General features: G+C 39.5%; 1 protein-coding gene across 10 annotated transcripts in view; it reads right to left on the bottom strand.

Annotated features, from left to right (window-relative positions):
* MAGI1 (membrane associated guanylate kinase, WW and PDZ domain containing 1) overlaps positions 1–12,191 on the bottom strand; it is a 647,256-nt gene that overhangs the window by 257,457 nt on the left and 377,608 nt on the right. For all 10 annotated transcript variants that reach the window (XM_010851514.1, XM_010851515.1, XM_010851520.1 and 7 more), the window contains exon 2: positions 9,578–9,694. In XM_010851514.1, the coding sequence (XP_010849816.1) occupies positions 9,578–9,694 (117 nt within the window). The remainder of the gene's footprint in view (positions 1–9,577; positions 9,695–12,191) is intronic.

The raw sequence follows: 12,191 nt of genomic DNA, 5'->3' as shown, positions 1-12,191 counted from the left end.
GTCCTTCCAATGAACACCCAAGACTGATCTCCTTTAGGATGGACTGGTTGGAACTTCTTGCAGTCCAAGGGACTCTCAAGAGTCTTCTCCAACACTACAGTTCAAAAGCAGCAATTCTTCAGTGCTCAGCTTTCTTTATAGTCCAACCCTCACATCCATACATGACCACTGGAAAAACCATACCCTTGACTAGACGGACCTTTGTTGGCAAAGTAATGTCTCTGCTTTTTAATAAGCTATCTAGGTTGGTCATAACTTTTCCTACAAGGAGGAAGCGTATTTTAATTTCATGGCTGCAATCACCATCTGCAGTGATTTTGGAGCCCAAAAAATAAAGTCAGCCACTGTTTCCACTGTTTCCCCATCTATTTGCCACAAAGTGATGGGACCAGATGCCATGATCTTAGTTTTCTGAATGTTGAGCTTTAAGCCAGCTTTTAATTTGGCACAAAACTCCTTGCCTACTATTGCTTTACCTTCTCAGCTTGTACTTGATGAAATGGGAAAATTCATACGTCTGAGAAGTGAAACAGCCAGCAGTGGGGGAAATCCCCTTGACATAGACAAGCCTATGTTTAAAATATCTTCTGTGTATACCATACTGTGTTAAACCTAGAAAAAGTACAAAAACAAATCAAAACCCTAAGAATTCATTCCTACCTATGAACATCCCTTGTTGCCAGAATATCCCATTTTATAGAATGTTTACAGAAGCATCAGTTTAAACTTATATGTGTTAAGATATAAGTATTATGTAAGAGAGAACTCTGTACCATCATATGAACCATTCACTTCTTTATTATAATTCTTGGCTTCTTATTGGACAGCCCCATGGGAAACCAATGTAGAACAAGTAAGATCTGATGGAGAAAGAAAGAAAGGACAGGCATAGGCAGTAAGGGATGGGCCAGTGGGTAATGGGAGTCTCCAGACCTCAGACCAGCTAGGAGCACATGGTAAAATACAGGACTGATGGGTAGAATGGAAGAGGAGAGAAAAAGTGGGGAAGTGATGGAGAAGGGATGAGGACATACACTGATCTGATTGTGGGCAACAAACATTTGCAACTGAATAGAAAAGGGGGAGGGTCTACCAGTGCAGTGAGCTTGAGTTCAGGTTCTCAGTAGACTGTTTTTTTTTTTTGAGCCCAGAGTGAGAGACAGCCTATGTATCAGCATTATGGCAAGGCTTGTGGGACACAGTATGAGCACAAAAGAGAGCACTTGGAGAGCTGTTATAACTGTTACTAGTCAGAGTTTTTCAACAAGGCTGGGCTTGGTAAAGACTAAAGTGATCCTTCAATATCAGCCATCACTAACTGGTAAGAGGAAAAGGGAAATAGTCACAGTGAGAACATTTCTAGTGACTTTCATCTAATTAGTCCTGGGGTTGCTTACAGAACTGTCTACATCATGAATGAAAATCTGAAGCCTTCTACTTGTGTCAAACACAACCTAAACACAGAGATGTACAGTCTAAGAAAGAAGCAAAGTTCCTATACCCAGTTCTTTATCCTGGCCTCTTGCTGATAAAGTGGTCTAGTTAGTATCATCAGCTGTAAATGAAAAATGAGTTAGTTCCAGGCAAGAAGTACTGGAAACAGCTATGCTTAAGAGAAACTAACACATTTGAATAACACCAAAGGTAACTTATGGTCCTGACATCACAGTCACATTCAAAATAATAAACACATCAACTGTTGGTTAGCAGATGCTAACATGCCCATTAAAATCTACCACCACTACAAATAAAAAGCAGGATCACCTATGTTTACCACATTAGATTTAAATAATCTTAGAGATCAAAGATGTTTAATTCCTTTGTAAACTCCTTTAAGTCAATGATCAATGCCTCTTACAGGTTGCAATGATCTCAGTATCAGGGAGAGCCTTGATCAACATGTTAAGCTACAGAAAAAACTGACTTATCCTTTCCTCTTTCAAATGACCTCTGCTTGAAAAGAAAGAGGTGTTCAATCTCTATTGAGCCCAGAGAAGGGAGAAGGAACAGGAGGGGTGGACTTCGGCATTCCAGAGCCCTGAGACTCCTAGATGAGTTGTATCTCGTTTTGACAGCAGCAGTAGAGTAAATGACAAGCCCTGTCAGGTAACGCATTTATCTTCACGGGCAAAGCAGCCGTTCCAAAACAAGAATCTCAGATGTTGTCACATCAGCTAAGACAAGAAGTCATAAAGCAGAATGGCTATCATTGCAGGAAGTGCAGTGATATCTAGACTGTAATTAGGAGGGGCTGTGAATGGGCACTCCAGCTCCAAGCTCACCAGGAGCCTGGACTTTCTGGGTTTAGATTCTCAGTCATGTAATCAGTGGAGTCTTCATCAGCCAACTCGGAGCTCAAGCCGCTGAGCTGCCCTTTATTCTGAGAGTTTTATGGCAAGAGTAGCTCTGCTGATTCCCCAAAATGTTAAGTAATGAAGAAAAAAAATAATAAAACAAGAAAAACAAAGTGGGTCTCTATCCATCTCTTCATCAGTTCTTTCAATCAATAGATATTTATCCCATGTTCCAGAAACTCAGCCAGCCAGGTGTGGGCTGATCACTGAGGTAGATCCAGTTGCTGGCCTCAGAAGAGTAGGATTCTAAAAGAACAGATAGATATACAGCAGGCAGGGTACGTGGTCAAATGGGGTGGCGGGGCTGGGGGAGCAGTGAGGAAGGCGGTGGGCACAATCTACGGAGGCCTTCCTGGAGGTAGCAGCATCTAGACTAAAGCTTACAAGAAGCTTATGAACTGGTTAGATGGAAAGATGGAGAGAAAAGAGACAATAATTTATACCCAGTTATAAGAAGATATCAGGCATATTTGAGAAATGGACAAAGTTTGTATAACTAAAGAATTTAGGGGAAGGGGATTGGGAATGTAAGCAGGATTTGAGGGGCAGGAGACAGAAATATTATCCAGATGATTCTGAGGAATGACAGAAGTCAGCAACACTGATGATGTTTACATGCATTTGAAATCCACTTATTGGGGATCCCCCTGGAGCTCAGTGGTAAAGAATCTGCCTGTGGATTGGATTCCTGGTTCAGGAAGATCCCACATGCTGAGGAGCAACTAAGCCTGTGTACCACAACCATTGAGCCTGTGCCCTAGAGCCCGGGAACCACAATTACTGAGATAAAACCAATGAAGCCTGCTCATTGCAACTACAGAATAGCCCCCATTCACTGCAACTAGAGACAAGCTTATGCAGCAAGGAAGACCCAAGACAGCTGAAAATTTTAAAAATTCTTTTTTAAAAGATCCATTTATCTTAAGGTGGTTTTCCATGAGTAGACCACTGATATATCTCAAGAGATTCCTACAGTGATTTTTTAAAAGCTGAATAATCATTAAGCAGTTATTAAAATTCAATACTACACATCAGTGAAATACATGAAAATCAGAGAGAAGACGCTTATTTCTTAGATACAATGACTTATCTAGCTTCCCACCCCCAAGACATAAAACTCTATGATTTTAAACATTTATAATTCAACAGTGAGGTTTTTCTTTCTTTCTTCTTTCAATCTCAGTGGTCCATGGTATACTGCTCTAACCACATCATTGTTGTTTAGTCTCTTAGTTGTGTCTGACTCTTTGCGACCCCATAGACTGCAGCATGCCAGGCTTTCCTGTTCACCGCCACCTCCAGGAGCTTACTCAAACTCATGTCCATTGAATCAGAGATTCCATCCAACCATCAGGTCCTCTGTCATTCTCTTCTCCTCCGGCCTCAATCTTTCCCAACATCAGGGTCTTTTCTAATGAGTCAGCTTTTCGCATCAGGTGGCCAAAGTATTGGAGTTGCAGCTTCAGATCAGTCCTTACAATGAATATTCAGGATTGATTTCCTTTAGGGTTGACTGGTTTGAACTCCTTGCAGTCCAACAGATTCTCAACAGTCTTCTCCAACACCACAGTTCAAAAGCATCAATGCTTCAGGGCTCAGCTTTCTTTATAGTCCAACTCTCACATCCATACATGACTATTAAAAAAACCATGGCGCTGACTAGACAAACATTTGTTGGTAAATTAATGCCTCTGCTTTTTAATATGCTGTTCTGGCTTGCCATAGCTTTTCTTACAAGGAGCAAGTGTTTTTTAATTTCAAGGCTGCAGTCACTATCTGCAGTGCTTTTGTAGCCTAAGAAAATAACAGTGTCATTGTTTCCCCATCTATTTGCCATGAAGTGATGGGACTGGATACCATGATCTTATTTTTTTGATTGTTGAGTTTTAAGCCAGCTTTTTCACTCTCCTCTTTCACCCTTATCAAAGGATCTTCAGTTAGTTCCTCTTCGCTTTCCAGCCATAAGGGTGGTATCATCTGCATATTGGGGATTATTTATATTTCTCCCTGCAATCTGGATTCCAGGTTGTGCTTCATTCAGCCCAGCATTTCACATGATGTACTCTGCATATAAGTTAAATAAGCAGGGTAACAATACACAGCCTTGACATACATACTCTTTCCTAATTTTGAACCAGTTCATTGTTCCATGTCCAGTTCTAATGGTTGCTTCTTGAACTGCAAACAGGTTTCTCTAATTACATTACTGTCAATTATACCCAGTACAGGAGTTAGAGAATTGGTTAAACCCTGTCCATGCTCTTGCTAACTGTGTGATTCGAAGCAATCTCTCTGAGCCTCTGTCTCCTCCAATGGATCCATCTCTTGGGGCTGCTGTCAGTGTTTGGTGAGACAATGTTGGAGATAGATATTTCTAGTTCCATTTTACTAGAGATTTAAGAAAAAAAAAAAAAGAGAGAGAGAGACTCAGAGAGGCTATCTGACCAAGCTGACCAGTTATAGAACAGCCCTCATATTTTACACCAAGGCTTCTGACTCATTCTGCATCTAGTTCTCTCTTTTTCCACAGTAATTTGGGGTGGGGGGGGAGGTGGTAGTAATTTTCAGTATGAAAAGGCAAAAATATATGATACTGAAAGATGAACTCCCCAGGTCGGTAGGTGCCCAATATGCTACTGGAGAAGAGTGGAAAAATACTCCAGAAAGAATGAAGAAACAGAACCAAAGCGAAAACAATGCCCAGTTGTGGATGTGATTAGTGATGGAAATAAAGTCCAATACTGTAAAGAACAATATTGCATAGAAACCTGGAATGTTAGGTCCATGAATCAAGGTAAATTGAAAGTGGTCAAACAGGACATTTTAAGAGTGAACATCGACATTTTAGGAATCAGCGAACTAAAATGGATCGGAATGGGTGAATTTAATTCAGATGACCATTCTATCTACTATTGTGGGCAAGAATCCCTTAGAACAAATGGAGTAGCCCTTATACTCAACAAGAGTCTGAAATGCAGTGCTTGGGAGCAATCTGAAAAATGACAGAATGATCTCTGTTCATTTCCAAGGCAAGCCATTCAGTATAACAGCAATTCAAGTCTACGCCCCAACCACTAACGCTGACAAAGCTGAAGTTGAACGGTTCTATGATGACCTATAAGACCTTCTAGAACTAACACCCAAAAAAGATGTCCTTTCCTCATAGGGGACTGGAATGCAAAAGTAGGAAGTCAAGAAATACCTAGTGTAACAGGGAAGTTTGGTCTTGGAGGACAGAATGAAGCAGGGCAACGGCAAATAGAGTTTTGCCAAGAGAACACACTGGTCATAGCAAATACCCTCTTCCAACAATACAAGAGACAACTCTACACATGGACATCACCAAATGGTCAATACCAAAATCAGACTGATTATATTCTTTGCAGCCAAAGACAGAGAAGCTCTATACAGTCAGTAAAAACAAGACTGGGAGCTGACTGTGGATCAGATCATGAACTCCTCATGAATACTCACTGGAAGGACTGTTGCTGAAGCTGAAGCTCCAATACTTTAGCCACCTGATGTCAAAAACTGACTCATTAGAAAAGACTGTGATGCTAGGAAAGATTGAAGGCAGGAGGAGAAGGGGGATGACAGAGGATGAGATGGTTGGATGGCATCATCGACTCCATGGACATGAGTTTAAGAAAGCTCTAGAAGTTGGTGATGGACAGGAAAGCCTGGTGTGCTGCAGTCTGTGGGGTCACAAAGAGTCAAACACAACTGAGCAAATGAACTGAAACAAATAATTTTCAATGATAATATAATTAAATTTTATCTATGATGACCCTTTTCATACTATGGAATAAAATGTTTTTGAATCAAAACAAAAGAGGAGTAGAAAATAATAATGACTATAGCAAAAATAGCACTAAATGAACAATTTAACTAGGTAAATTCTGGATGAGAAGTGAGTAATGCGGCATTAGAACTGGTATGATTTTGAGGAAACTACATTTGTTACTTCATTTTTTTACCCGAAAATATGGATGCAAAACTTCCACTGTCTTTGCCAAAAAACTAGGATAAAATGGAATTCTGAATGGCAAAACCCATCATGGTGCCCAGAAGGTTCTACTACACTATGGTGACACTAAAACAAACTTTAGAACAAACAGCCTTATCTGTTCATTTCTTGTGACATGTGAGCCTCCTAAAATGTACAGAAAGGGAAGTCTACCCCAGCTCCCAAGCACCTGCTCATGAGATCATCCCTTCTCAAAAGACCAAAGGTACTGAAATACCGGCAGCAGGAAGTTCTGGAAAATATAGATTGCAGGAGTTCATTTCCCTGTGGCACAGTCAACAACATCACTGGGAAGATCCGTGACTCGGTCCAGGGCTTCCTCACCCATGAGCACGACAGCTTGGTACTGAGCTCTGCTCTATCAGTCACATGGGCCAAAGAACCAAAATAAACACACGTGTGGCCCCAGTCATCTAAGCCCATAACCAAATCCCACGGGACCCCTGTTCCAAGGCACACACACGGCGCCAGATTCAGAAACAGACCTCTTCCAAGTTTCCTTCCTGTTTTATGCAGGAAATATAAAATGAAATGTTACCTGTTTTCTCTTTAGTGAAAAAAAAATCTCTCTCCACATTCTCAATTTCTGATTTATTGGTTTCATAGACATGAAACATCAATACCAATGGCTCTATATAAGCAAAGACAAAATATTATTTTCCACTGTTTTTTAAAAGGCTGAGGTCATTTTTGCCCCAATTCCTACAGAGTGATAAGCTTAAAATCAAGCCATTTAGCTCACAGTCAGGTCCAATAAATCACTGGAAAAAATAAATGGAAAATCTTGCCAAAATGTAACCATAGTAACACCACAGATGCGTCAAGAAATGGTGTGCTCATTTGCTTCATTCCCCATTTCTTAAATTGGAATCTGAGTAGGGGAAAAATTACACAGAGAACAATCATGATTCTGCAATTACTGAATTATGCAAAATTGCATCCAACCTGCTTACTAGAACTTCGGAGGCAGCAACGGTCGAGCTACAGAAATAGCCCTGGATGGCTTACAAGTCCCAAAGCCCTGGATCTGCCATGTAACAGTTACTTGATTGCTCTGTGTTTCCTCATCTGGAAAATGGGTACTGGAAACCTCAACCTCAAAGGGCTGCTATTCTAAGTGTAAAATGGGACAGTATATCAGAGGTAGGACAATGGCTTGAAACCCTAGTCACATTTGGCCTTACTTTAATTGGCTTACCTTCCTGTCTTGATTTCTTTCTTTATTTCTATAAAAATAGAAAGGCAATCCCTGCCCATTCATGTGAGTAACCATAGGTATTATCATCATTATTATTATTAATCCAAGTGTAAGGAACAGTTAGGATACTATTAGGATTATGGCTTTCAATACTAATAATACAAAATTAAAAGAACTGGGGGCCAGAGATTCACATTAATGCATGATCATATTTTCTCTGTCAAATGCAGCTCTGAAAATAAATAAATGTGGCTCTTCCACTCAGCAGAAAGAGGCAACTTTGGGGTACTGGCCCAAGTCACTTGCAGTCAACTCAGTCTCTTACTCTTGGCTTTATGAATAGGTGAAATGGAAGGCAGGGTCTGTCCTAAAATCTGATCGCCAAAGGTCCCCAGCTACGTTTCCAGTCTAAGTCCCTGCAGAACCACGGCGTGCCTGAAATCTATTCTGTTCATCATTTTCAGTAGCATGAGGAAACACTAGCACTCAAGCACATCACTGGAAAAATATTACTTCTTTTAAAAAAAAACCATCCATAGCAAATGAATTAGAACAATAGGCAGAGTACCTTGAACTTCAAATTTGTCCTCCTTTTTTTAGGTGATTAAAAAAAATTTTTTTAATTATAAAATTTTGAAGGACTGGATAACAGGAAAAAAGAAAACTCCCAAGTAATAAAATAAAAATCATTCTTTCTTCTTATTTTCTTCTTTTTCTCTTCCTATTTTGAATGAAGGTAAATAATCACACATCTTCCCAGGATTCTCATCTCATAATGAGCTGGATGAGAATGTAGACTGATAGAGCATGGTTAAACCTCATGATCTGGTAGGCTGATTCCCTCCTCCCTTCCTTCTTTCCCTTAACCACAAAATTCCCAATGTCATAGTCCCTATGTTCTATTATCTTGCTTTCTCAGATTTGGTCTTATCTAATAGGTCCCTTGGACTGCAAGGAGATCCAACCAGTCCATTCTAAAGGAGATCAGTCCTGGGTGTTCTTTGGAAGGAATGATGCTAAAGCTGAAACTCCAGTACTTTGGCCACCTCATGTGAAGAGTTGACTCACTGGAAAAGAGTCTGATGCTGGGAGGGACTTGGGGCAGGGGGAGAAGGGGACGACAGAGGATGAGATGGCTGGATGGCATCATCGACTCAATGGACGTGAGTTTGAGTGAACTCCAGGAGTTGGCGATGGACAGGGAGGCCTGGCGTGCTGCAATTCATGGTATCGCAAAGAGTCGGACACGACTGAGAGACTGAACTGAACTGAACTGAACTGAATAGGTTTGGAACTTTGGGATTTTTAATCTGTGGAATCACAGAGGCTTTCTTCAAAGGAAATCATACATGAAATCATGATTTATGAATTTCATTAAGGTGGGAAGAGAGAGTTCACTGAGGCATTCCCTTTGCTGAGGGCCACCAGAGACCTACTGAAATCCTCAGAGGTCAGTTTGAAGGCCTCTGGCCTGGTCCTTTCCACTCATAACAAAAATGGTTAACATTTATGAGGCTTACACCGTGCCCATACGATACAAACACATGACAAATGTCACTCCTCTGACTTTCTAACAGTTCTGTGAAGTTAGTAAGAGTGAGATGTCTTTTTCACTACTGTGAAAACATGCCCTTACAAAGGATAAATAATTTGCCTGGCATATTCAAGCCAGAACTTGAAAAACTAAGTAATTCACCTGGTTAGGTACTCTGTCAATTGTTTTGCTTGTTTTTAAATTGTTTTGCCATTTTGGGGCCTCCCCTTGCAGTATGTGGGGTCTTAGTGTCCTAACTAGGGATAGAACTCACACCCCCTACATTGGAAGCGCAGAGTCTTAACCACTGGATTGCTAGTCCCACACTGTCAATTTGGACTCCCTGCACTTAGGGAGTCACTAAATGAGCAAACTGCCAAGTACTCCAGAACCAGCTATTGTTTGTCTTCTCTCAACTTTTCACACACCCACCAGCAGTAAGATGTCCCAAACTGGCTACTTACAAGGCACAGCATGGCGGTAAAGGTTATCTCTTATGGTCTGCTGGAGCTCATGATCAGGCGACCCTTTCTGGAACCTCTGATTGAGAAAATGTCGCAGGTCTTTGTTCAGCTTTCCTCCTACAGGAAATATATAAAACAGAAGGCATCAAACATCAGGTTTCCTAGAGACTGAGCAGCCTGAGAGCCATGTATAGGAAAGCCACAAGAAGCCATTCTAGTCTGCTACCCTCTGTCATCAGGAAGACTTAAGTTTTGGTTTTCCTATGCAGGGGAAAAAGCAAGCAGGAATGTAATAAAGATAAAACAGCACTGAAACAGTATTAATTTGGGGATCCCAATTCACATAATACTAGGAGAATCAAACAACAAAGAATTCAAAAGAAGCTATTACATTTAAAATATGTATTGTAGACACTTGCAAACATTATTAGATGGAAAGTGGATGGCTGAAATCTTACAGAGGACAATCTATCAATAGCTGACAAATTATAAAATGCTCTTTGACTAGGGATTCAACTGGAATAAATTTACTCTATGGCTATACTTGCAAAAGTCTGCCCAAATCTCCAGTATTGTTCACTGAAACATTTTTGTAGCAGTGAATAAATAAAAATAATCACAAAAAAACCCTGGAAACAACCATCAGGAATCAACTAAGTAAAACTATCATCTGCATAATAACTACTCTACAAAAGCTAGATCTTCATGTGTTGGAACTGCAGGAAAATATGTGGAATGGTAACTACCATCTGACCTTTTATGTGAGAAGAATAAAGAAAAGGAGACACATGTATTAATGGAAGGAACCACCAAAAAGTTTTAACAACAGTCTCCTTTAGGAAGAAGGACTTGAGTTTGGGAAATAAAAGAGGATGCGTCACTCTTCATTATACAGACGGAAAGAGATATATAGATCTTACTATTCTGTGTTGATTTATAATCACTGAACACATTTTTTTTTTTTTAATTGGTGTTGCTTAAGCAATAGTTATCTGGGCTGGTCTATGTGTTTATTTCTTTTTAATTCTCTACAGTTAACAGACCTAAACAAAAGCTTAAAAAATATATTATTACAAAATGTATCACAGAAAGAAGAAGGTAACCAAACTTTTTAAAAAAATTATAAACACAAATTATAGTCTACATGATCAGCAGATGGGTTATAGATCAACATAGCTAACACTTATTCTTAATGGAGAAAACTGCTTCAGTGACAGCTAAAAATAACAAGGCTAAGATTGTCCTTCCGTTTTTAGACAAGATAAAAATTAGGTAAGAGCATTTTTAGCATTAGAGAAACAATGCAGTATCCGTGTGAACCACAGAATTCACGTCTTCAGAAGATAATTTTCCCATAGTCAAAAAGAGCAAGTTATGAGCATGAAAGTTTGATGGTTAAGAAGATGCTATGATTCCTAGGAGAGGAATTACTGATCTTTATTTTAGTATCATATTCTAAATCAGATTTCCTACTATAGCTGATCATTTTAGAATAGACTAATGAAACTCAATTTGAACTACTTTATTTGAGTTGTAGTACACCTAAGATTTCAAGTGGCCAAAAGAAAAATACATAGCTCTATCTCAGGTCATTCAATTATTCATCAAATATTTATTAAGAAGACACACACACACACACACACATTTCCCACCTCCCCACAATGGTCTGAATATATAGTTTATAAAATATATACAATTGTGCATTAAGCATATGAAAAGATATTCAATATCGCTAATTATTAGAGAAAGGCAAATTAAAGTCATAGTGAGATCCTACTACATACCTGCCACAATGGAAAAATCAATATTAGGTTTTAGCAAGACTGTGAACTCCTATATACTGCTAAGTGAAAGTGAAAGTGAAGTCGCTCAGTCGTGTCTGACTCTTTGTGACCCCATGGACTATAGCCTACCAGGCTCCTCTGTCCATGGGATTTTCCAGGCAATATACTGCTAGTGGGCGTCTAAAATGGGAAAACAACTTGACAGTATTTTATAAACTAATCTTCACTAACCAAATGACCCAATTCCACTGTTATTTATGCAAGAGAAGTGAAAACAAGTACACACATATAAACACAAAACTTATAGATGAATCATCACAGCAACTTCATTCATTATATACTAGCCCCAAATTGGAAACAATCCAAATGATTATCAACACTGAATGGATAAGGGAACTGTATTATATTCAAACAACAGGATGCTACACAACAATTAAAAGATACAAACCACGAATATTGATGAATCTCAAATACATTATGCTGAGCAAAAGAAGCCAGACACAAAAGACAACATATTATCTGATTCCATTTATATATAAAGCTTCACAGCAGGCCTATCTACAATGACAGAAAACAGTTCAGCAGTTACCTGGAGTGAGAACAGGCAGAGATTAACACACAGGGAACAAAATCTATAGAGTATACCTGTAATTTCCTGGTTTTGCAACTGTACTATATAGCTACATAAGAATGCTACCACTGGAAGAGGCAGGGTGAAGGACAAGAAGTCTGAACTATTTTTTATGACTTCCTGAGAGCCAACACTGATATCAAGACAAAAACTTTTTTAAACAGGGAAATCAAAAGGAAACTTGGGCGGGGGCGGGGGG

Source organism: Bison bison, unplaced genomic scaffold (assembly GCF_000754665.1).
Source record: "Bison bison bison isolate TAMUID 2011002044 unplaced genomic scaffold, Bison_UMD1.0 scf7180017864304, whole genome shotgun sequence".
Lineage (NCBI taxonomy): Eukaryota > Metazoa > Chordata > Mammalia > Artiodactyla > Bovidae > Bison > Bison bison.
The sequence above is the reverse complement of the archived record's forward strand: the minus strand, read 5'-3'. Positions and strand labels throughout refer to the sequence as shown.